This window comes from Trichosurus vulpecula, chromosome 1, assembly GCF_011100635.1.
Source record: "Trichosurus vulpecula isolate mTriVul1 chromosome 1, mTriVul1.pri, whole genome shotgun sequence".
NCBI lineage: Eukaryota > Metazoa > Chordata > Mammalia > Diprotodontia > Phalangeridae > Trichosurus > Trichosurus vulpecula.
In genome coordinates this window covers 195,827,211-195,854,610 of record NC_050573.1, presented here as the reverse complement: position 1 = coordinate 195,854,610, position 27,400 = coordinate 195,827,211, and the positions used below count along the sequence as shown (strand labels likewise).

Genomic DNA, 27,400 nt, shown 5'->3' with positions numbered 1-27,400 from the left:
TCATTAGCCTTACAAGAAGGGAGTTAGTTGCATCTTCTCTTGTCAACTAACATTTATTAAGCACTCACTGTATGCTAAGTGCTGGGGATATAAAGAAAGGCAAAAAACCAGTCCCTTCTTGCAATGTGCAGGAGCCAGGTTCTGAAGGGCTTTAGAAGCCAAACAGAGCATTTTATATTTGATCCTTGAGATGATAGCAAGTCACTGGAGTTTATTGAATAAAGAGGTAATACAGATAGTCCTGCATTTTAGGAAGACCACTTTGACAGCTATTGGTTGGAGTGGGGAGATTCATGAAGCAGGGAGACCAACCAGCAAACTATCATCATAGTCCGGGCATGAAGTGATGAGGACGTGGGCCAGGGAGGTTGCCTTGTCAGAGGATAGAATGGGGAATATCTGAGAAATATTATGAAGATTGAAACAACAGGACTTGGCAACTTATTGGATATGGGGGATGAGAGAGTGAGGAGTCAGTTATGAATGACGCTTAGGTTGCTAGCCTAGGGCAATGAATGAAAAAAGTTTAAGAAGCCCTGGCCTAGGGAACTGGGAGGAGAGTGGTGCCCTCCATAGTAACAAAGAAGTCATAAAGAGGAAAGGAAATAGGTTCAGTTTTGGACATGTTGAGATTAAGATGTTTGCATTATATCCAATCTGAGATGTCCAGTAGGCAGTTGAAGCTTAGAGTCTAGAGGTCAGCGCAGAGCATAGGGCTGAACAAATACATCTGAAAGTCATTTGCATAGAGATGATAATTGAAGCCATGGAATCTAATAAGATCAGTGAAATAGTATAGAGGGAGGAGTAAAGAAGGATCTGGATAGAGCCTTGGGAGACCTCAGTGATCAGCAGGCAAGACCTGGATGAAAATACAACAAAAGAGATTGAGAAAGAGAAGTCAGGCATGTAGGGGAAGAAATGGAGAGCAGTGTCACAAAAACCTAGAGAGAAAAGAATATCAAGGAGAAGAGGGTGAACAGTAGTCTCAGGGACTACAGAGGGGTCAAGAAGAATGAGGACTGAGAAAAGGCCATTGGATTTAGCAATTCAGAGACTATTAGTAAATTTGGAGAAAGAAGTTTTGGTTGAATGATGAAGCCAGACTGCAAAGAGTTAAGAAGAGAATGAGAGGACATCGGATTTGACCTGAGGAGGGAATACCATGCACACTCAATTGGGTATCATACCCCACAGGAAAGAAGGAGGAAGAGGATGGAAGGGGGGGACGATGGAGGGAAGGGCAGACAGGGGGAGGAGATGGTCAAGAACAGGCACTTTAGAGAAGGGACAGGGTCAAGGGAGAGGGTTCAATGAAGGGGGATAGGTTAGGAAGGAGCAAAACATAGTTGGTCTTTCCCAACATGAGTATTTTGGAAAGGTTTTGCATGGTGATGCACATGTGGCCTATGTTGAATCACTTGCCTTCTTGGGGAGGGTGGGCGGGGAGCAAGGAGGGGAGAGAGTTTGGAACTCAAAGTTTTAAAAACAGACGTTCAAAAACAAACAAAAAAAAGGTTTTTGCATGCAACTAGGAAATGAGATGCACAGGCAATGGGGCATAGAAATTTATCTTGCCCTACAAGAGAAGAAGGGAGGGGGCGAGGGGGGGGGATGGGAGGGGAGTGGGGTGACAGGGGAGGGCTGACTGGGGGATGGGGCAACCAGAATGTGCACCATCTTGGAGTGGGCAGGAGGGTAGAAATGGGGAGAAAATTCGTAATTCAAACTCTTGTGAAAATCAATGCTAAAAACTAAATTTATTAAATAAATTAAATTTAAGAAAAAAGAAGAAAAGAATGAGAGGAAAAGGAGTGGAGGCACATACTGTATACACCTTCCCAAGGAGTTTAGTCAGGAAGAGAGGAAAGATACAGGACAATAGCTAGTGGGGATGGAAAGATCAAGGAAGGATTTTTTGATGGTGGAGGCAACATGGACATGTTTGTAGACAGTGGGGAAGCAGCTAGTAAGTGGACAGGAATGACTGAGGATTTATGAGAGTAGGGATGCTAGAGTAGGCAATTTGCTGGAGATCAGGTGGAATAGGATCACTTGTACACATTAGAGGGGTTTGTCTTGGTAAGAACAGCTACCACTTCATGTGAAATGAATGAAGTTGGAGATAATGGCAAAAGTCATCTAAGTAATGTGAGATGAAGAACAGGGAAGAAGAGGGAGCTCTTGGTGAATGGCCTCAATTTTCACAATGAAATATGATACAAGGAGTCTCTCAGCTGATAGGGTGAGGGCAGAGGGAGCCATGATAGTAATAATACCTAGCATTTATATAGTACCTAGTATGCTAAGCACTTGACAAATATTATCTTATTTGATCCTTACAACAACTCTGGGAGATAGATGATATTATTATCTCTACAGTTGAGGAAACTGAGGCAAACAGAAGTTAAGTGACTTGCCCAAAGTCATACAGCTAAGGAAATGTGTAGTGCCTGATTTGAACTCAGAGACAAAAAAGTTTTTGACAATCTGCTATGCAGAGTGCAATAGTGAATTGATTAGGGAGATTGGCAAAGATTGCTTTGCCAATGTGAGGGCCCAGTTGAGATCATGTAACATAAATTCATAGAGGATCTAGCCTCATTCAGTAGCTCTTGTGTAAGGACAAAGCAGAGGGTGGTGGAAGCCATTCAAGACTGGGGTTGAGAAGGGCAAGATCTTTGAAAAGATGAAGCACCAAGGGACTCAAGAATTTCACCAAAGGGTCAAGATGGGGAAGGGAAGAGAGTATAACCAGTGCAAGGGTGAAGGCCTAGGAAAGAACTGAGGTATACGGGGATTGGAGATGGTGGTGAGAAAGATGAAGGAGGTTTGGACTTGCAAGGCAAAGTGAGAAGTAGAATGACAATAGATTATGAACAGATAAAGGAATCTTGGAGTTCATGAACAGAGCAATTAGGGGTGATGCCAAAATAAAGGGGATGACCACCTTTGTGTGTAGCTGTGGTAAAGTTGAGGAGTAGGTCATGAGAAATGAAGAAGTTGAGGAAGTTAAAGCATTTGAGCATTACTTGGTAAGTATGTTGAAATCCTTTAGTGTGAGGGCAGGGGTAGGGAAGAAGACAAGCCTGTGAACCAGGCACTAAACTCATGGAAGAAGGAAAGAGAGTTTCCTGGAGATTGGTAGATGACAGCTTCAAGAATCTTGGTTAGATGATAGATATGGATTGAATGAACTTCAAAGGAGAAATTACTGAGTGATGGTGGTAGAGAGAGAGCATGGAAGTGAAAGCGGGGAATAAGGAGTAATTCAACATTCTCACCATGACCAGTGAATCAGGAGGTATAAGTGAAAGCACAAGCAGTGCTGGAAAAGGTAGCCAGGGAATCTTTGTCATCAAGAGGGAATCCAGTCTCAGTAAGAAGTTGGAGGGATCAAGGAAGGAAAAAGATTTAAGATGAAATCCAGTTGTACCTATGAACGGGCATTCCAGAATGCAATGCAAGGGTTGGGTAGTCTTAGAGTGAGATTTTGGTAGAAGAGAATGAGAATAAGGGAGTGGTTATTGAAAGTAAGGAAGAGAATAGAGTTGAACAACGGCAACGGCAGTTCATAATCACTGGTATGGGATGAACAGAACAAAGGGGAAGTATAATAATTATTGAGGAACAAGTTCAGGTAGGTTATCATTGTCAACTGAGGTTCAGTCTCTGATGGAGCTGACTCTAGACATCAGGCAGCTGTATGGGGCTGGAAATCAGGGAATGGGTATGGCTGCAAAGAAAGGAGGAGTGGAAAGTGCCCAGACAAAGGAAGCCCTTTGGAGCTTGGCCTGAAGGTCATCTTGTCACCTGTCTTCTGTGGATATAAGATGAAACAAGAGGAAGATGGTGTTGGCAGAAAGAGTCAAGTGGTAAAGTGTCTATAAAGTTTCATAGCTGTGAATTTGTGACATCAAAAAATTGTTTGCTTGTGGGAATGAAGTTATCTCCTCTACCTTCTAAATCAGAGGTTCCCAAAGTTATTTGGCCTACCACTGCCTTTAAAAAGTTTTTTAATTAATTAATTTGTTAGCTTAATTTATTAATTTATTTTTAAAAATTACTCACCACCCCTCTGGAAATCTACTTCCTTTAACCCTTTAATTTTTTTTTAAATTTGCATTTCAAAATACACATTTTTTAAATGACTCATCTTAAACTTAATAATTTATTGTAAATTTGTGGGTTTTTTTTCCTGCACTGAAATTTTGATGCTGCAATATTGTGTCATGCAATCGTATACTATACAAGTAGAAACAAGTCATTACATGCACATATTCTTACTGATGCATGCTGGACTTCCCGACAATGCGTGACACTCTTGCCTGCCAACACTTACTTGTTAAAACTAGTGGGGGAACTTGACCACTGATCAGTTATAACTTGCCTTTTGTGTGTTTATTAGGAAAATGATGTAATCTCTACTACTTTAACTCTGTTACACAACAGGTGAAACATGTGTGAACAGTTTTTAAAATTTTCTTGTCTTCGCTTCTTTCCTTATGCTTCTACCACCCCCTTATTTTTATTCAACATCCCCCAACTGCACTGGAGGCTACTACTGGCCATCCCCATCATTCCAGCACCCCCCTCCAAGGAGTGATATTGCCCACTTTGAGAACTTCCGAATCTAAAATGAGTGAAAGAAATTGCTCTTTTCTTTAAGAAAGAAACCAAATCTTGTGCAGCTATTTGACATTCTGTGGCAAAGGGAAATATCAAAGGTAATACAGAGTGTAGTTGGTGTAGAATGTGCCAGCTCTCCTGCTGATTAGAGTACACAGCGGTGATTATATTGATCTTATCATCTGTTCCCCAATATGCCCTTGGAGTATGTGTTCTAATCCATTTCAGTGCTGTAGTTTGCTTTTTAAAGGATCTATGAGGAATAGATTGGGGCTGTACCTTAAAATACATCTGGGATGGGGTGGATATTGGCATACAGGTATGTTAATAAACCTCCTACAGATGAAGTCATTAAGCAAATGAGCATTTGAATTTTGTACCATCTGTGTTTTCCAAATGTTTCCCTTCTTCCAACCCTGCCCCTCTCCCCCAACCTCCCATAGATCTAAATAGGCTGTAATGTAACAATCCAGGACAAGAATCACAGCATCTATACTGGTTTGAGTTGGGAAAGAGCCTACTGCTGCCACTTCAGGTTCAGAAATATTCACAAGTTACACAAATCTTCACAGTTAAAAAATAAAGTTAACCCCCACAACCCTAATATACACCTCCATGTAATATATGGTGTTGTAGTTGAATTATAAACATTCAGTCACTGCATCCGTTTTTTAAAAGTGCATATATTGTTGTGTTAAACAGCATTAAAATACCTAGAAATTCTCCTAACCTTTGTTCCTTCTCCTTTGAATATCCTGTACTTTTATTTAGAGGAGTAAAAGTCTTTTCTCCCAAATTGAATAAAGGGGGATGGGATAGGAAGGAGCAAAATATAGGCTTTCACAACATGAGTATCATGGAAGGGTTTTGCATAATGATACACATGTGGCCTATGTTGAATTGCTTGCCTTCTTAGGGAGGGTGGGTGGGGAAGGAAGAGGGGAGAGAATTTGGAACTCAAAGTTTTAAAAGCAGATGTTCAAAAAAAAGTTTTTGCATGCAGCTAGGAAATAAGATATGCAGGCAATGGGGCATAGAAATCTATCTTGCCCCACAAGAAAGTAAGGGAAAAGGGGATAGGAGGGGAGTGGGGTGACAGAAGGGAGGGCTGACTGGGGAACAGGGCAACCAGAATATATGCCATCTTGGAGTGGGGGGGAGGGTAGAAGTGGGGAGAAAATTTGTAATTCAAACTCTTGCGAAAATCAATGCTGAAAACTAAAATATTAAATAAAAGAAAAGTCTTTTCTCCTGTGATTAGTCCTGTTAGGATAGGTTAGGTTATCATACACTAAAAATGCTATCGATTGATATGACTGAAGAATTATCCTTCTCATTGTATTTCCTGTGACCAAACAAACCATGTTTGTTTCCTGTGGACTTGGATTGAAGTTATTATAATTATTTATTTGTTAGTCCTTGTACAGAGGATATAGAATAAGGTTCAGCTCTGAAGTTTGTTTTCTACATTGAATATTACCATTTATAAACTTTCAGGAAATGTTAACTGAAAGAGAAACTAGAAATTCAGAATCCTGATTGTATTTCCAGTTCATTTCATTTAAATATAGGTCTGGTAAATAACTAAAAACAAATAACCCCCTCCTGCTCATCCCAATCCAAAACAAAACCTTACTGGTTTTTTTTTTAATCAAAGTTAATTGTTACAAGAAATAAATGCAATGAAATTCCCTTAGAGGCAATATTTTATGTGTATGTATATTAATTGCTTCTTAGAATTATAGTTAGCCTCTATTTATCCTTACAAGTAGATAGTCTCAATGTAATCTCGTTTTACAATTGGAAAACTGGAAGGGTTTTGGGTTTTTGTCTTTTTTTTTTTTTTAAGAAAGAGGGCTTGGGGTAGGCAGGCGGAGTGACTTTTACAAAGACCTAATCATAGAGATAGACTTAGGTCCTCTGTTTCTTAGCCCTACAAAAGCATTCGCAGGAAATTTACACTGAAATTTACTGTGGTTAACAAGGCTAGATTTTTTGTTCCACTCCTCTGGAGATGTCCACATGACAGGGAGGAAGAGTGCTATAGTAAAACTGTAGCAGTTATCCAGGGCCTTTCTCATTTGTTTCTTCTGTGGTCCAGGATACTGTTCTCAGCCTGGCAGGTCCAGAAATTTGACATCATCAATTTCCCCAGGGGGTGATCAGGCACTAAAGAATTGATTCACAATGACCAAATTCATAAGAGACTCATAGCCCATTTACTCATTTGCATGAAGAACTAAAACATTCCCACGTCAGCACAAAATGTACTTGGGGAAGAGAATTAGTACCAGAAAGTTGCCTGGTGAATATGAAATGAGAACAAAGAGAGTTAGACGCTCTTAACGGATATATTCGTCAAGCTGTTCACTGCCAGTCCTCCTCGTTTGGGAGCTGGTTATCAGGTTATCATTACTGAATAGTGATGGATATATATACTAACTTGACTTCCTGGCTGGACTCTAGGATTTCATTGATTTCCCTGAAGGAGCCAGTCTCTACTCTTGGCCTTGGCCCAATTCATCTTAAAAAACAAAACAATAAAGACAAAAAACAAAAACCTTTATTTGTTTGTTTGTTTTAATGTTTATCCTGCTAAATGCCAGATCATGGATTTCTCAACCCTGACTAATATAAGAATCTACATACTTCCTCTTCTCCCTTGATAAATGTACATATGTTCCCTTCTGCCCTTTATTTTTGACTGTGTTAGTGGGAGCATATAAGAAACTAAGATTTTTTTTTCTTTTTTCCTTATTACATCCACTACACATGCAGACAGAAGCTTCTTGTTTGTCATGGGAAGGAGAACAATTCCAAGGGAAATCAGCAATCATGGAGAAGATGCTGGTATGTGCTTTGTGTACAGAATGTAAGGGGAGTTGGGGAGGCAATTTTAATATACAGAGCATTGGACTTCAAGTCAGGAGACATGTGTTTGAATCATGGCTGTATTAACACAATATCCATGTGACTTTGAGCAAATATTTAATGTTGGTATAAGAATGGTTTCTGAATATTTGGAAAGGGAAGTTGGGATCACTAAAATCCAGCTTAGATTTCCAAGAACAGATGGCCTATGTAATCAGTTTTTGATAGTGTTACTAGACTGGTCGATCAATTAAATACTATACCTAGATTTTAATAAAGCATTATAAGTCTACGTATGAGCTTAGTTGATGCAACTATAGGGATTCAAAACTGGTTGAATGAACAAATGTAGTAGCTATTAATGGGTTAATTAATATCTGCTTGAAAGGAGGTACCCTAGAAATTTGCCCTTGGTCCTATCAACATTTTTAATGACGATATGAAAAAAAAGACCTGGGTGGAATGTTTGTCAAATTTGTATATGACATGAATCTAGACTGGTAGTGTGACATTTAAAAAGTTCAAGAGACATAGTTTCTGGGTAATTTAATAACTTTATTAATAAGGCTAGCATGTTTATTAATGGAAAGAGGTCAGTTGACACTCTTGAATGCCAAAGACTCTCACAGTGGTGGGTTCACAGTTTATATACTGTTGGAAGAGTGGGTGTTTCTGAGGGTGGCCATCAACTCTGATTGGCTAACGATTAATGAGGAAATGCATATTATAATGGGAAGTGGGCTGTAGTGCAATGAGGGTGTTGGGGGTATGTGATTTGGATCACCCAAGTCTGGGTCAAAGAGATTTATCAATTTCCATATCACCTGTCTGACAAAAGGGAGAATCCCCATTTTCCCAGACTTATCTGAGTAAATACAATGAGCAGGAATCCTCCCATTAGCCCAAACTTAGAATTTCTTTTACTGTTTGATTAGATCTTGGCTTGAGTAAGCCTTTGGCTAAGATTTCTTATGCTGCTTGATTTCTATGTAAGGAAGTAGAAAAGGGGAAAAACCTTGGTCTCAATACAATAATTAGTTTTTAATGTAAGAGAGAAATAATCATTTCTCTCAGCAGTTAGCACATTAGATGATGGAATCAAGATTTTAAAAAATCTCAACAAGCTAAAATGATGGTCTGCTTCTAATAAGATGAAATTTACGTATGGATAGATGCACTTGTAAGTCTCCTACTTGAATTTTTAAAAAATCAACTTCACACATACAGCATCATAGCTAAACAGTAGTGTATGAAGAAGGTTTGTGAGTTTTAAGTGAACTGCAAATTCATTATGATTCAACAGGGTGATATAGCAGCCAAAAAAGTTAGTGTGATCTTACTCTGTATTGAGAGACATAGTATCCAAGACCTTGGAGGTGACCATATTTGGAGGATTTTGTTCAGTTGTGTGTTCCACGTTTTTGGAAAAACATTGGTCTGCTGGAATATATGCAGAAGAATGAAGCCAGAGACCATGTCATATAAGAATTGGCTGAAAGAACTGGGAATATTTAGCTTGGAGAAGAGAAGACGTGAGGTTGGGGAAATCGGTAGTTCTTCAAATACTTAAAGATTTGTTGTTATTTGGTAGTTTTAGTCATGTCCAACACTTTGTGATCCCATTTAGGTTTTTCTTGGCAAAGATATTGGAGCCGTTTGACATTTCCTTCTCTATACTTAAAGATAGCTATCATAATGAAAGGAAGATTAAGCTTGATAAGCTTCTGAGTGAAAGTTACTGAGATGAAGACTTGGTCTTGATGTAAGGAAAACCTTTCCTAACTATTAGAGACATCCAAAAGCAGAAAGGTCTTATCTCTAGAAAGTTCTCCCTCTGTACAGTACTTCAAACTATATTAGGGAAGTTGTTGTGTCCCTATTCAGGTATGGGTTAAATGACTTTAGAGTTCTGCCTTCCTTGCTTCTGTGTTGTTACTTGTACTCACTGGATTTCAGTGTTCTTATCTGTAAAATTAGGATTTTAGATTAGATAATCTCCCTTCCAACTCTGAATCCTATGACTGTATAAGTAAAACAGTATAAATTAAATCTCTTTCCTCCAAGTGCTAAACTCTTACATTAAAGACAGCAGAAGTAATTTTCATGTAACCAGAAAAGAACTAGTATATTTTAAAGCATTCTAATGTGTGAATTGCTGCATTTTGTTCATGGCCAAGATAGATTTATCTAATAAGTGATACTTTAAAAATTTATCAAAAAAGCCTCAATGAAATGTTTAAAATTAGTGTTTTATTTGTAGAGAATATGATTGGAAGTGGACTATAATTAGATGAAATAAAAAACATGTCCTTCGCAGATCGATACATCATTTTATCAACACCTTCTTGACCAGACAGAAAGAATTTTTAGACTGAGTGCCCATATCCAGTTCAATCAGGATACTCCCCCCACCTGGTACATATATACCATATTTAGGTACTCTTCACTCTTATATATTTACATTATCAATACATTTAGTTGAGATGAGAGTGTAATTTTCTGGAGGAGAGGAATTGTTCATGCCTATGGTATATACTAGTCATTACAGGGTAGGGGTCTATACATACTATGGGTAATGGATAATTGTCGTTCAGTTTCTCAGTCATGTTTGGCTCTTCATGACCCCATTTGGGGTTTTCTTGGCAAAGATGCTGGAGTGGTTTGGCATTTCCTTTTCCAACTCATTTTACAGATGAGGAAACTGAGGAAAACAGAGTTAGGTGACTTGCCCAGGGTCACCAGCTAGTAAGTATCTGAGACCAGATCTGAACTTAGGAAGATGAGGCCTCCTGATTTCAGGCCTGGCACTCTATCCACTGTACCACCTTCCTGCCATTGGGTAATGGGTAAACTATGATTTGTTTATTCTGGGGATACAGAAAATATCTCCCCTGTACAGTGATTACAATTTTATCTCCTATTATTTCTTTCTCAGTTAAGAATGGAGTATGATAATTGCAAAGAAGTTGACCAATATACAGAATAACAAGTATGAGTCACTATCCTACAAAGGCTTTCTGGTCATTTCCAGCCCACGTGCCCTTCTCCAAACTTCTAGGCCACTTGTTAGTAACACCCATTTGTTTAATTCACACACTGCTGTTGTACCTTTTATACCTTTGTTATCCTTCACAAAGTCTTACTTGGATGCTTGGTCAAGGAGAAGAAGTGACCCTGGGTCTTTGAAGGCTATGCAATGGACCACAAACTCTAATCATTTCTACCATGCCATAAGTGTTTTAAGTAAGGTCCCGTCAAGATGGTAACTGTGTCAGGTGGAAAGCCTAGCTAAGCTCACAGAGGTACATTACTAGGAAGCTGGCCACACAGTGCTGCCTTTCTTGGCTACAGTAATCCACGAAACAACAAAAAATACAAAATGGCCCCAAGTCCAGTGCAGCACTCTTCCACTTCTGCAATGATGAGACCATAAGATGCTAAGAATCATATTTTTTAGTAGACTGTAAACAGAAACTTTGCTATTGATACTCTAAAGGTGAGTTCTTTGTCTAGTGACTAAGTGGACATGCTATGAGAGTAATTTTATCATACCAATCTTGACATATTCTTGCTCTATCTAAACAAATCCAGATCACAGAAGGAAATAGCAGCCAAATTGAAGGATGGATCACAAATTCTCCTTGGAAAGACAAAAGTAGGAGCTGATGTGACCATCCAAAGGCAGTAAGAAAGAGTGTTTCTTTGTCACTACATTGGTCATTCTTAGTTCCAGTGCTTATGATCATTATTTACAAAGTGTCCAACATGAATGTAATTGTATCTTATATACCTACATTTGTTGCAAAGGATGGAGAGCTAGAAAAATACAAAAAAATTGTATTAAGACTCTCCAAATTAAGCCATTTACTGTATTGTGATTGTAGTATAAAGGTGGGAATGTGAGAACTTATGATGGACAGTATGGTTTAGGAGTAAGGACTGAGAAAAGACAAAGACTTATAGATCATTCAGAAGCATGTATGACTGAGATGACTTATGGGTCATGTGACTAACAAGATGGCGTACTAAATAGAAATTATGTGCCAAACTAAAAGCAACTTCAGCTGTCTCCATGGTCTAGTAAACCAAGAACCCAAAAGAACATTAAAAACTCCATGAACTAATGCTTTATTTGATCTCACTTAGAACCCCCTACTTCTATCAGCAGCACGACTGTACCCACAAGCTTGCAACAAAATGATTCCCTTACTATGGTCCTTTCTCTGTCTTTCCAGTGCTCTGGAGGTCTAAGATCCAAATTGTAGAAATTTACTGAAGCTTCATAGCCAGAGCCATGGGGGACAAAGGGAAAGGGGCAGAACACATCTGGCCTTGAAATAGAGCTCAACCTCATACCCTGACACCACTACCCTAGTAGTACAGGCTACAAAAGTACTAGCATGACAATGCTCTATATTGTTGGGCCAGAGAACTGTGGAATGAAGTACATAGGATAGGATACTGTAGAGAAGGAAGGGAAGGGAGAAGTAGTAGGTGGGGCTAAGTAGCCCTCTACCAAGCCTGATGGAAAGAGCCTAGCATCCATCAGAGGCCAGTTCTGTCCTCAAAAGTCACTTGGGATAAAGACCTTAAGCTGGTAAAGTGTGAATTGTTTAGTGTAAGAGGAAGCTGGAAAGCTTTGAGATCCAACCCACACCCCTGACTTGTATTATTAATGAATATTTATTTTTAAAAATTATTTTAAATATCCTTTAAAACTGACTACAGCAATTTATCCAAGAAATCATTCATTATCACCAAGATGGATTTATACCAGAATGGAAGGATGGTTCGGCATTAGGAAAAGAGTCAACAGAATTAATCATGTTAAAAACTCCAAACATTACAAACCAAATGATTACCTCAGGACATACAGAAAAAGCTTTTGACAAAGCATAACACTCATTTATGTTTAAAAAAAAACTCTACAAAATATGGGCATGGAGAGACCTTTCTTAATATCACAAAAAAGCATCTCTCTCAGACAGAAACATACTTTATATGCAGTGGGGATACACTAGAACCTTTTAGAAAAATATAGGAGTAAAATAAAGATGCCTAAACTCTCCACTATTCTTTCATGTAGTGCTGGAAATGCTAATAACAATAATATGATTAGAGAAAGGAATTAAAGGCATAAAGATAGGTGAAAAGGAAATAAAACTATGCTGATTTGATGATGGTATACTTGGAAAATCCTAAAGAATCAGAAAAGATACTAATTGACATAGTAGCTTCAACAAAGTTGCAGATTACAAAATAAACCCTTAAAAATCAACTATATCGTACTCATATTGACAGCACATATACTAAAATTGGAACAAGGAGAAGATTAGCATTACCCCTGCCCAAGGATGACATGTAAATTCATGAAACCTTCCATATTTTCATGTTGCTTACAAGAAACATACTTGAAAGGGAAAATATTTACAGAATTAAAACAAGGGGATGGTGCAGAAGGTATTATGCTTCAGCTAAAGTTAAAAAGGGAAGGAATGGCAATCATGCTCTTATACAAAACAAAAGCAAAACTGGAAGTAATTAAAAGAGAAAAACGGGTAAATTACATTTTGCTAAGAGGTATCATAGATAATGAATTAATATCAATACTGAAAATATGCATATATGGCATATCATCCAAATTTTTAAAGAAAAAGTTAAATGATTTATAGGAGGAAATAGTAAAATTATAATAGTAGGGGACCTCAATTACCCCCTCTCTAGATCAATCTAACCATAAAATAAACAGGAAAGAAGTTAAGGAGATGATAGAATTTTAGAAAACTTGGATATCCTAGCCCTCTGGAAAATGTTGAATGAAAACAGAAGGGAATATACCTATTTCTCAGCTTTGCATGGCACCTTCATAATAGCTGGTTATGTTTTAGAGCATAAAAACTTCATAAACAAATGCAGACAAGCAGAAATATTAAATGCATCTTTTGTTTACCAAAATGCAATAAAAATAATATTCAATAAAGGAACTTGGAAGCATAGATTATATAAATACTTAATCCTGGAAAATAGGCATAGAAGTCAAAGAACAAATCATAAAAACAATTAACAGTTTCATTAAAGATAATGACAATAATGAGATAACCTACCAAAGTCTTGGGGGTACAGGCAAAGCAGTACCTAGGGGAAATTTTGTATCTCTAAATGTTTACATCAATAAAAGAGAGAAAGAGTAGATCAATTAATCAGGGATGAAACTAAAAAAAAACCTAGAAAAACCACAAATTAAAAACCCCAATTAAACAAAATAGAAATGTTAGCAAAGAAGTAATTTACAATATTGAAAGAAAGAATAGTTAAACTAATAAAACTAGGACTGGTTTTTTTAAAAACAATAAAACAGATTAAACATTAGGCAATTTAATTTTAAAAAAGAAAATGAAACTGCCAGTATCAAAAGTGAAAAAGGTGAATTCACAATGAAGATAAAATAGAAGCAAGTATTAGGACCCATTTTGCCCAACAATATGCCAATAAAAATTGATGGTCTAAATAAAGTGGATGAATATTTACAAAAATATAAATTGCCCAGCTAAAATATTTAATACCATGTTAGAGAAAAAATAATTTGAACAAACCATAAATGAGCTCCCTAAGGAAAAAAAAAGGACCAGATGTATTTACAAGAGGATTTAAAAATTACATAAACTGTTTGGGGAAAAAATAGGTAAAGGAGTACTAACAATTTCTTTTTATTACATAACTGTGATTTGGATACCCCAGCCATGAAGATTCAAAACTGATAAAACTATAGAACAATTACCCTAATGAGTATTGATGCAAAATTTTAAAGTAAAATACAAACATTTTTGCACAAATAAATCCAATACAGCTAAAATTAGAAGAAAAGCAGGAAACTGGGAGAACCCTTTGTAACAGTTTCTTGGATAAAGATCTCATTTCCAAAATATATAGGGACCTGAGTAAAATTTTCAAGAAGAGCCATTCTCCAGTTACAAATGGTCAAGGGATGTAAACAGATAGTTTCAGAGGGAGATATCAAAGTTCTCAAAGTAGTATGAAAAAGTACTCTGAATCACAAAAATTAGAGAAATGTGAATTACAATAACTCTGAGGTACCACCTCAGACTCATCAAGTTGGCTAAAATGACCAAAAAAAAAACGCTAGAGAGGATGTGGGAAAATTGGTCCAGTATTGCATTGTTGGTGGAACTGTGAACTAATCTGATCATTCTCTAAAGCAATTTTGAACTATTTCTAAATGACTATTAGACTCTGCATATTCCCCCAAGAGATAAAAGAAAGAGGAAAAGGATCCCTATGTACAAAAATATTTATAGCAGCTCTTTTTGTGGTGTCAAAGAATTGGAAACTGAAGAAATGCCCATCAATGGGGGAATGATTGAATAAGTTATGATATATAAATATGATTGAATATTATCTTGCTTTAAGAAATGTTGAAGGAAATGGTTTAAGAAAGAACCTGAGAAGAATTGTATGAACTGATGCAAAGTGAAGACAGAACCAGGAGAACAGTTTACATAATAACAGCAATATTATGAAAATAACCAACTTTGAAAGACTTGGTAACTCTATCAAACAATGATCTGCTACAATTTCAAAAGACCCATGAGGAAACAAACTATCCACCTCAACATAGAGAACTGATAGATTCAGAATACAAATTGAAGCTTCTTTCTTTTCTTTTTTCTCTCTCTCTTTCTCAAAATGCATAAAGTATCTGGATACTGTTCTATCAAAGCACACAAAAAACTTATATGGATTTAGTTACAAGGGTTCCTCAAGGAAATAAAAAAAACTTAAATAGCTAGAAGAATATTCAGTACTTATAACCATGCCAAAATAATAAAAATGGCAATACTACCACCATTAATTCATATGTTTAATGTTATACTAATCAAATTACCACAGGGATACTTTATCCAACTTGAAAAAATAATAACAAAATTCATGTGGAAAAACAAAAGATATAGAACACCAAGAGAAGTGGTGAAAAGAGGTAGGGATAAATGGAGAATGGCACTTCAAGATCTCAAACTATATTAAAGCAGTGGACCTCAAAATCATCTTTTATCAATTTAAAAATTGATAGACTAATTGAACAGACTAGCACCAATTTGGCCAGCAGCTGCAGTTGAGTTGTAAGACTAAACAAGAGCAGCAACAAGAGTTGCCTGCACAGATTCTTTGATCTGCTTTACTGAAAAGCAACATTAAGGGGTTAACAATCTTACTTTAATCCAACATACAAATATCATTCACTTAGTTCAGGAGGAAAAGCCAGCAACCTAAATTTCAGAGCAAACACAAACAAATTACAAACATACACAATATAAACAGACCAAATCACAATTCATAGTTACCAAGAAAGTATCAACATCTGGTTTCACAAGCTGGGAGGCTCTTAGAACAGCTGCCTAGAGTCTCCACGTCAATGCTCCTCCAGGAGTGAGAGCCCTAGACAAAATTCTCAAAAAAAAACCTCAAAAAAATGAGTTTTTATATCCTGTTCAGGGCTCTGAGGGCTCAGAGCCTACTTAGCAAAAGGGTGTGGGCCTGGGACTTTGCACCTAGTAAGGCTTAATCAAGGGCATTTGATTACTTTAGCATTTCTAAAAGAGAAAACAGTAAAAAAAAAAAAGTCCCACCTTAATTACCAATACAGCTAGACAAGGGAAAATCAGAAACAATGGATTACAACAACCCCATTGTTTGATAAAATGGAAAACAAATTACCTAGGGGAAAAAAACTTTTTTTGATTAAAAAAACTGCTGGGGAAAACTGGAAAACAATCTGGGAGAAACTAGGCTTAGACTAATTTTTTACACAATATTCTACAAAACAGTCTGAATGGATATGTGACCTTAATATTAGAGACAAATGATTTTTAAAAATTAGAAGAGAAACAGATGATATACTTCTCACATCTATGGGTAGATAATATATTCTCAATCAAACAAGGGATATAATTACAAAATATGAAATAGATAGCTTTGATTCTATGAAGCTGAAAAACTTACGTACAGACAAAATTACGATGAGAAGGGAAGTAGTTGAATGGGAAAAAATATTTCTATTAAATTTCTCTGATAATGGTTTGGTATCTAAGATATACAAATAATTTATATCCATCTATCTGAATATGTAATAGGCACTCAACAGTAGATACGTGCCCAAAGGATATGAACAGTTCTTGAAAGAACTACAAAGTATTACCAACCACAGCAAAGAATTCTTCAAATCACTAATAATAGGGGCAGCTAGGTGGTACAGTGGCTAGAGCACCAGCCCTAGAGTCATCAGGACCTGAGTTCAAATCTGGCCTCAGACACTTACTAGCTGTATGACCCTGGGCAAGTCACTCAATCCCAATTATCTCCAAAAAAAACCCAAACAAACAAAATATCACTACTCATAATAGAAATACAAAACAAAAACAACCCTGAAGTTTTGCCTCACACCTTGCAAATTGGCAAAATTAACTAAAAATGACAATAGTCAGTGTTAGAGGGGTTGTGGGATAAGCACAATGATACATTGTTGGTGGAGCTGTGAAACGGTACAACCATTTTGGAAAGCACTTTTGAATTATGCAAATAAAGTGACAAAAATGTCATACCCTTTGAGCCAGAGATACCATTACTTGGCTTATATTCCTAAGGAAGTCGTTGATAAGAAGAAAGTCCCCATATACACCAAAATATTTGCAGCAGCACTTTTGGGGATGACAATGAATTGGAAACAAACTAGATGTCCATCAATTAAGGAATGGCTAAATAAATTGTGAATGCCATGGAAGGAATGAATGTAGTAAAAAATTACTAGCTGTAATAAATGATGAATGTGATAGGTACAGAGAGGCCTCAATACAGAGCGTAAGTAAGCAGAGCCAAGAAAGTGATATACACAAGGACTTAGACAATGTAAATGGAAAGAACAACTACATACATAAAATCAAAAATGAATTAACAAAATTATAAAGATCAAGTATGACCCAAATGAAGAGATATTAACAAATCCTGCCCTCCACCCACCTGATGTTTCATGGAGGTAGGAATTCCACTGATGTTGCACGTTGCATAGGCTCTCAGACTTTTTCGGTGCATTGATAGGTCATACTGAATTTTTCCTCTTCATTTTCTTTTTGCCTTTTAAAAATACTTTGTTATATAGGATAGTTCTCTGAGAAGGGGAGAAGGAAAGATTTCATTGTTGATATGGAAGTTGTTCAACAATTAGCTACCTGTGAAGTTAGAGCACCGACTTGATAGAACAAAGACCAAGGTTAATATAAAACTAGAATAAAAGTATAAATATGGCATCTTTCCCTCTGCCTTATGGCCCTTGATCCCATTCTTCATATTCACCTGAAGTCCCTATATCCCTCAATTCTTTCCTAGGTCATATCCCCCACACCTATTAAATTTTCTCGCTTCTCTTCTTCAACCCTTAAGTAAATCAGTCCAACTCTACACTACCCTCTACACTTGAATCTTCTTTCCACTTGTTCTATCACTGGTCATGTTTTGCATTACTCCTACATCAACCTTCTCTTCTTCTGTTCACATGCTACAGAATAGAACTGGGGAAAATGATGAAACTGTGCTGATTGTGTCCACTCCACTATAAATTTATGGTACATAATTTCAACTGGACCTTCCCTGTAGCAAGGTAGTTCTTTTATATCTCTTTAATTGATTTGCTCTTCTACTTACCACAATGCCTAAAGCATCATTCTTCTGCAATTCTCCCATGGCACAATCCCCCATCCTCTCAGCTGAGGACCTCACTTTATGTTTCACTTAAAAAATGGAGGCTATTTGCCAAGAAATCCTCCTTCCTCTCCATCTCACATCACTCTCCTTCCATGATCTCTTCCTCCTCTGGTCTCCAGGAAGGATGTAGCCTTTCTCCTTTCCAAGGCAAACCCTTCTATGTTTGTCCTTGACCGCATTTCCTCATGATTTCTCAATCAATTTGATCTTACTGTCATCCCCACACTCTCCCTCATTTTCCGTCTCTTCTGGACTCCTCTCTGCTGTAAAAACAAAAACAAATTCCTATTTTTCACCCACCCTTAAAAAAAAACCCTCTTTCTTGATCTAATCACCCTTAGTACCTGTCATACTATATCTCTCCATTTTCAGCTAAACTCAATGAGAAAGGAGTCCATCATTGCTGCCTCTACTTTCTTTCTTTTCACTCCTGAACTTTTTGCTTTTTGGCTTCCAGCCTCAACATCCACTTGAAACTCTTCTTCAAAGTTACCAATGATCTCTTAAAGTATGCTTATATATTTAAAAAATTTTCTCTTGTCAATCATTTATTTTCTCTCCTTCCCATTGAAGAAAAAAGAAAAGCACAACTTTTGTAACAAATACTCATATTCAAGCAAAATAAATTCTCAAATTGTTCTTGGCCCAAAATATGTCTCATTCTGTATCTTGAATCTCTGTCAGGAAGTCAATGGCACACATCCTCTGGAATCATGGTTGGTCGTTGCATCAATAAAAATTCTCAAGTCTTTCAAAATTGTTTGTCTTTATAAGGTTGTTGTCATTACATACATTATTCTCCTGGTTCTGTTCATTTAACTCTTTTTCAAGTTCATATAAGTCTCCTCAAGTTTCTCTGAAACCATTCTTTTTGTCATTTCTCAGGCCATAATAACATCCCATTACATTCATACACTATATTTTCTTTAGTCATTTTCCAATTTATGGACAGAAACAATCTCTTAATTGTCAGATTTAATGGAGTGTTTCATCTTCATCTTTGACTTCTCTATAGCTTCTTATACTGTTGATCATTTCCTAGATACTTTCCCCTCTCTAGGTTTTCATGGCACTGCACTTTCCGGGTTCTCCTGCTACCTGTCAGACCACTCCTTCTCAATCTCCTTTGCTAGCTCCTCATCCAGTTCATAACTGCTAAATTTAGTTGTCCCCCCAAGGCTCTGTCCTGAGCCCTTCTTTACACACTCTCAGTTGGTGATCTCATCAGCTCCTATGGTTTCAGGGATCATCTCTACTCAGATAATTGCCAGATCTATGTGTCCAGCCCTAGTCTCCCTTCAGAGCTCTAGTCCTGCATCATCAACTGCTTTTTGGACATTTCAAACTTGATGTCTTATAGGTATGTGAAACTCAACATATCTAAAACAGAGCTCATTATATTCCCCTTCTTCCCAAACTACCCTCTTCCCAATTTCCCTATTATGCTCAAGAGCACCACCATCTTTCCTATCAGCCAAGCTCAAAATCCATTATAATCCTTAACTTTTCATTTGCTTTCACTTCATATATCCAATCATATACATCCCTTCTCTCTACTCACAGAGCCACCAGCCTAGTGTAAGCCTCCATCCTCTCTTGCCTATATTATTACAGTAGCCTTCTAATTGATCTCCCTGCTTCAAGTCTCTCCATACACCACTCAGCTGCCAAAGTGACTTTCCTAAAGCACAAGCATGACCATTATCACTTCTCCTCACTATTCAGTAAATTCCAGTGATTTTGTATAAATCCCAGGATCAATATAAAGACCTCTGTTTGGCATATGAAATCCTTTTCATATTGGCTCTTTTCTACCTTACCAGATTTCTTATTCTGCATTCCTCTATCCAGCTCCACTGGCCTAATTGCTATTCTTGACACATAAAACCATTTTTCCCAACTCCATGTATACATACTGAATGTTCTCCATACCTGGAAGCCTCCTAGATTTCCCGGCTTCTTTCAAGACTCTGCTCAAATCTGACTTTCTACAGGAGGCTTTTTCCAGTCCACCTCATTGCTAATGTCTTACCTCTGAGGTTGCTTCTCATTTACACTGTATATGTCTTGAATATACATAGTTATTTGCATGGTTGCTGGTCCATTAGAATGTGAACCTCTTAAGGACAGGACTGTTTTCCTTTCTTTGTATCCCCAGCCTTTGCATAGTGCCTGACGCAGAGTAATTGCTTAATAAATGCTTAAAAGACTGGCTGCCTAATTTTAGATAATCCTTCAGTTGTTGTGGCCAAAAAAAATTCATCCCTTGGAGGCAAACCTTGTGGTGATGAGCTTCACCAAACTTACCTGGAGAGGTAATTTTCATATGATCATAGATTTAGGGATGAAAGTGACCTTAAAAGTCATCCAGCCCTCCTTTTATAGATGATGGAACTGAGGTCTGTAGAGATTCAGTGACTTACTCGAAGTTCATTCACACAGTTATTAAGTGGCAGAGCTGGGATTTGAACTAAGGTCCTCTGACCCCAATTTTTATGTCCTTTCCACTGTACCTGTATGTCCTGTCCACATGCTGCCTCCTTGGACTGTAGTCTTTTTCAGTTAAGTGTGCAACAGTGACTTCCACTGCCTGAAGACCAAGTCTGTTATATTTTCACCAAATTCTCCAAGGCTTTCTGTATATATCCTTAAGAGTTTGTGGAATGTCTGTGCTATTGGCTCAAGCCACAACCTGTTGTGTTGCCCTAATTTTAGGGGACCACATGCCGGAGGTCCATTTAACTATTTAGCAATCGGGTTAGCTTTTTGAAGAAATTTTTACTTGTATAATGAGAATAAGCATAGACACATTTACCCCAACAACTAAGGGGCATAATCCTTCCTAGATGCCCTTGTTTTCTGGGAAAAGGAAGAAAATTAAATCCACAATTTAGCTCAGTACTTATGTAGCATTAATCCCAACAGGTTTCAAGTCCAAATCACCCCCCTAGGCTTTTATCCCTAATCACTCCCTGGCCTCTCTGGACTTCCTTGCTAAACTGGTGTCAATGTCTGCCTGTATTCCTGGGCTCCAAGGTCACTTTATTTTTTTTGAGTTTTTAAAAGTTTTTCTTTTACTTGTCAACAGAAAAAAAAATTAGACATATATACTGGCAAATTTAAAGATTTGAGGTATAATCCATCATGCTTTCCACCCTATTACTTCCTACAGTAAAGCTCAGCATTATTGGTACAAAAACTTAAAATGGCATTAGGAGTAAGTAATAAGGGTAAAAATTAAAAATGTCTGCAATAAACTAAGAACACCTAAAAGCTGAACCAGGTTTAAAACACATTTTAACAAATATCATTCTCCCATATAGGGATGTAAACAATTTGCCCGCCAAGGTCACTTTAGCTTAAACTTGTATATCTGGAATTCCATTCCCCTCCTTTAGAACTAAAAAGGACAAATGAAGCAAACCCCAAACCCCAAGTCTATTTCTTAGGCCCACAAGGCCTAAGGGGAAGGAAAAGGTGTCTCATTCCCTACCCAACTTACTGCATAATTCCAGTGCCTTCATTCTGTTAATTATTTCCTATTTATATTGCACATATAGCTTGCTTTGTATATATTTGTTTCCATGTTGTCTTTCCTCCACTGGATTCTTACATAAGCTCCTTGACACTGTAAGAAGAGAGACTGTGCCTCAGTGAGGCAGATTTTTAAACACAGGCAGTTCTGGCTGTATAGCCCATGGAAATTTCCAAGGCCGTTCCCAACAATGTGGTAGGCCAAAGCAGCATGGTCTTCTCCCAGAAGTAGGTCCCTGGCATTTTCCTTGTGGGTCCCTCCATCTTGGCTGATCTGGGCATATGACAAATCCCCATTACAAGTTTTTATTGATGCTTTTGTTTTATGGCATGGTTACTTCTCAATAATCCTCTTCTCCTTCTGTTGCCAAAAAAAAAAAAGTTAAGTAAAACCAATTGACACAGTACCCATGTCTATATTTTTACATTTGTAATCAACTCAATTCAACAAACATTTAAGTACCTACCATGTATCAGGCACTTTTTAAAGCACTGGCAATACAAATAAGAAAGATAATCCCTGCCATCAAGGAGTTTACAATCTAATGGGGGTCAGCAACCCACAAAAGGAAGCTGAAAATGGAGAGTGTTAGGGTGTAACCCAGCACGGAGACATGATTCTCTATGGAGTTGAAACCAAGCAGAGCTGCTGACGGGAAATGGAAGGTTACCTGGAAAGTTCTGAGGCCTTTATAAAGGGAGGCTTTGGGAGGAGCTTATTGTTCTACCCTCCAGTTCTCTTATCAAAGAAAAGAGGTACCTGAGAGAGTTGAGTTGTGGTTTTTGTTCTTCAGTCATGTCCCCAATCTTCATGACCCCATATGGGGTTTTCTTGGTAGACATACTGGAGCGGTTTGCCATTTCCTTCTCCAGCTCATTTTACAAATGAGGAAACTGAGGTAAACAGGGTTAAGAAACTTGCCTGGGGTCACACAGCCAATAAATGTCTAAGGCTAGATTTGAACTCAGGAAGCTGAGTCTTCCTGACTCGAGGTCTGGCACTCTTTAGGAGTTGAGAAGGTTCTATAAATCAAAAACTGAGTCCATCTGCATAGTGATGAGATTTCAGGGGATCAGCTTATCCTTGAGGAGGCATAATGCTGATGGAAAATGGTCTTCTGGAATCAATATTGAAGAACATAGTCTGTTACTGATCCAATACTTGAAGTCTTTTCACAAAGGACTGGCTAGAATTGGTGCTCAATCAGCAAAACCTAAAAGAACCAGGATCATTTCCCTACCACAATGAGGTCATCTGAATAGGACTTTTGAGTATATGATTTTAGAACATGAAATGGTCCCTATCCATTTATTTTCATCTTGTCTCTTAGGGTTTCTTTCTTCTATCTTTGCAGTAATCCAGCTTTAAAAATAGAGTAGTGAGTTTAGATTTTTCAGAGTTCCGTAGCAATAGCAGAAATAGAATAGTTTATGGTAGCTTTTTGAACAAATAAAATGCAATAATGCATTTCTACCTAAAAATTATCTAGGAATTTAGTGGTGTTAATTCCTAAGTAAATGTATCATTTGTTGTTTTTGTTCATGTAAAATTTAATAAATGTTTACCTATTCAAAGTTCAAATATTTTATGCCTATGTTTCCCTCCCCCCTTCTTATCAGAATCTTCCATTCCAAAAAATCCAGCACAGTATCACATCTCAAGATCACCAACCAGCTCCAGATAATTGTATCCTTAGTATGGTTGTGGGTCAATTAAAGGTAAGGATTTAAAAAAACAGTGCTACTTAATGCATATAAGAAGAGTATTTGGTAAGTACAAAATTTTAATGTTGTTTCTCATTTCTTTATTATATTGTGGGCAATCCCTCTACACTTCCCAGAATCATTCCTTGATCTCAAAACTGACCATCTTTTCATTAGCCTCTTTAAGTTCTTTCCTTGCCCATTAGCCTTGGTTTTTTTTTTAATTTCTACTTGAATGATCAGATTACCCATACGAGGTTACTGAAACTTTGGTATAAACACCTCAACCTTGGGTGAAGTAATCTACTATCTGTCACCATAGAATTTATCATTCGTAAAATGATCTATCCTAGCTCCTTGAATACATCCTGTCAAACCTTTTAGCTTTACCTATGTGCATTAAATGATGCCTAGGACAGGATAGAAGGGAAAATTACTAGACTTTGGCTTAATTATTGAATAGAAACTGGTCTGAGAATTGATAAGTAAATTCAACCATAGCAGGAGAAAGAAAACCAAGACATCAAGGGTTCTTCAATTTTATGGAAGGAAATAAAAGAAAAATATAAATGTTTGGGGAAAAGACAGAGATAGAATTAAAGAAGTCAGTAACCTATAAGAAACCTGGAGACTATTTAAGCACTATATTGAAGTCTCAGGAAAAATGTGTGCTATGGGTTTATGGCCAACTAGCACTAGTCAAGAAACTGTCTTGGTAAAAGGAAAAGGATTTCTTTCCCTTAAAAAATTAAAATGTCATGTGAGAACAGAGAAGCCCCAGGGAAGTAGGCTAGATATAAACTGGTTATCAGGAAAGTCAAAGGATACTTTGAAAAATCATGTACAATACTTTGACAATTCATAGGACAAATGTGTTTAAAGATAAAAAAAAATGATGGTTGGTTTGGAAGAGTGAAATCTCTAGATCATTGAATGATAGCCAACTTTCCTGGGTAGGGAAGGTGCCCAACAGATAAGGATTAGAATACCAAAAGATATTATGAGTCTATGCACTTATAAATAAATTATCTAAATTATAGGTAAAAAGCAAAGTTCTGACCCAACAACTATAACTCAGGTCAGGAACCTAGTAGTTGTTGTAGATAATTTCCTGAGAACATTGGCCACTATATGTCAGTAAGAGACATCAAAATAAGTATAAAAACATGATCTTGCCCTTATTTAATAAATCCACATCGGAAATATTATATTCCATAATACTGCAGTCTTTATTACCATACTTCAGAAAGCTAATGAAACTAAGGAATATACAAAATTGGGCAAATGAAGCAATTGTGAAAATGGAGTAGAGAGAGGAGAGTAGGAAATTAGTATTCTTCATTCAACAAAGGTGTGAAACACACATATCTTTTCAAAGGTTGTGGAAAGGGAGAACATCACAATGAAATACACTTCTGATGTATAGGTTCCCACTGTTGTAAAATTCACAGCAAAATTATAGAAGCTTTCTGTCTTGATAAACAAGAAGTATTTTATTAAGAAAGGATATATGAGGAATATGTTCCTCTATTGCAGTCTGATAGTGATGAGCATTTAATTCCTACTAATGGTGATCAGATGCCACTTAAAACACTATATAAGCAGAGTCAAGAAAACAATATATACAATAATTACAATATTATAATAAATAAGGCAACTGTGAATTAAAATTAAAATTCAATGTTTCAAAATTAGGAAAAAATGTGCATGGCTCAAAATAAGAGATATGATAAATTATCCCCACCTCATCCCTTATGGATTTCTGGAAAGTCCATAAATGTACATTGCACATATTTTCAGACTTTTTCAATGTATTGATCAGTGATGCTGATTTTTCCCTCTTTATCTTTCTATTTTTTTGTTTAAAAATACTGTTATGTGGGTTGGCTTTCTGGAAGCATGAGAGGGAGGGGAAGGATACTTGGGAAATTATGGTGATGTAAAAAAAAGTCAGTAAAAATTTAATAAAAAACCAAATATTAAAAAAAAACCAAATACTATAGAATAACTTCCCCCCTTCTTTTTAAAAGGTAGATGAAGAGCCCGTGATGGGATTCCACCAACTGTTTATTCTGAAGAATATGAATGACAAATGGATTTGCACTAATGATATTTTTAGACTGGCTTTGTACAACTTTGCTTGAGTATTTTGTATTCTTTCTACTCTCGCATTTTCCCTACCCTGTTGTTCTTGGCTTAGTTCAACTTATGATGAAGAGGTAACATTGGGTTTTTCTTTTAGTTTTGCTCTGCTATATGTTGACAAATAAAGAATGTGGTTGGCTGTGTAAAACAATCAAAGGGCAACTTCAGGGAAAGGATGGAGAGTCCTGCATCAAAATTTTACGATACTGGGAAATTCACTTAAATAGGAGAAGCACCAAGGTGCTATCTTGGGAGAACAGATGCAAGCAAAATGTACCTTTTAGAAAAGGGGCCCTGTTAAGGGGACCACATTTTTACCTGTTGGAACTGAGGAAAAAATTCTTTCATACGCATGATTTAATAATAATAATGATAGATGCTACTCATTTTAAAGAAACTCTGGATTGGAAAACCCAATTCACTTCCTTAATGCCCCTGCTTTGTGTTCAGCCAAAAATTAGTTAGCAATGCAGTTAATTCTAGGCAAGTTATTTTTGTAGCTGTACTCAGAACATCTGTGGGATGGTGGCTGACACAAAGTAGACTTTTGCGTGTCAGATATTAGAATATAGGAAATTGCTTTTTCACACAGATTTATAATGTTTGTGTTACTGTTCCATCCAGCTGAATCCTGTTATCCTTATGTTCTTAAATGTGTGAAGCTACCAATTTCAATATATAACTTTAATGAACCAGAAAACTCTGGATGTTAAGAATGATGAAATGCTAATTATTTTAAACATCATAAACAAAACTAAAAAAAATTTTTTTACCTAAAGTCTACTATGCTAAATGGGCAAAAAGTAGTGGCCAAGACACATGGGTTTAGTTTTAATTGTAGAGGGATGGCAACCTCTCTGAGCTTGTTTATGTCACATTGGTTAGAATAATTGCCAAGTATTCAATAGATTATGAGCACACCATGCTCCTGTACACCAACAGAAGGCATGAAGAGCCAGACTCTTTTGCTTTTTTATTCTAGTTTATGAATTTTCTATTATGTTTGACACACTTTAAAAGAAAGTTCTACAACATCAATTTTGGTATGTGAAAATTAACACAAGATATTGATACTGATTCATACTGGGAAAGGAATAAAGCAGCACATTCTATGTTTGGTTCTGATAGATCAATCACAGTGTCAAAACTGGAAGAGAATTTACTGTCTGATATACCCAGTTCCTTCATTTTATAGATAAGTCACAGGCTCAGAAAAAGTGTGACCTGCCTAATTATTGGCAGATCTAGAATGTGTGCCCACTTCTCCTGAGCCTATAACCTTTCCATTCTCACCCTCTTTGTCTCTATCCCATTGCCAATTGTCTTTCATTGTTCACAGATGCCTGTGGCATCTTTCTAGTTGCAGCTATACCTGAAAAAGGATCCCCTCCACAGATCTCAAGACTTCCAGTGAAGGGAACATTCTACAGATGCTCATTCTGTTGTGGAATCTCTGATTGTGGGGAAGTTTTTCCTTACATCAAAGCTAAATCTGTCCTCTGCCATTTCCATTTGTTGCTCCTAGTTTTGTCCCCTGGAGCCCAGCAGAAGTTGAATCATTCCTACATGTGATAACCATTCAAATACTTGAAGACAAGTATTGTATTCTCCCTTCTCACCATTCTTTTTGTCCTCTCTGATTATTCAGATTGTCTATCCTTCTGAAATACAGGGTCCAGGACAATAGGCTACTCCAAATGTAATTTGAGGCAGAATTTTAAGAGCTTGCCATCTTCCTTGTTCT

At 37.0% G+C, this 27,400-nt stretch overlaps 1 protein-coding gene and 1 non-coding gene across 2 annotated transcripts in view; both read left to right on the top strand.

Annotated features, from left to right (window-relative positions):
- The window catches only part of LOC118834070 (nuclear transport factor 2-like), a 35,625-nt gene extending 9,269 nt beyond the window's left edge, over positions 1 to 26,356 (top strand). Inside the window, exons 3-5 of the mRNA XM_036741517.1 lie at positions 7,408 to 7,479; positions 23,428 to 23,526; positions 25,542 to 26,356. Of these exons, the coding sequence (XP_036597412.1) occupies positions 7,408 to 7,479; positions 23,428 to 23,526; positions 25,542 to 25,655 (285 nt within the window). The 3' untranslated portion in view covers positions 25,656 to 26,356. The remainder of the gene's footprint in view (positions 1 to 7,407; positions 7,480 to 23,427; positions 23,527 to 25,541) is intronic.
- LOC118835028 lies at positions 12,786 to 12,889 on the top strand. Its single transcript, XR_005009393.1, has one exon. It is a non-coding gene; the product is annotated as a U6 spliceosomal RNA (small nuclear RNA).
- Positions 26,357 to 27,400: the final 1,044 nt, after the last annotated feature.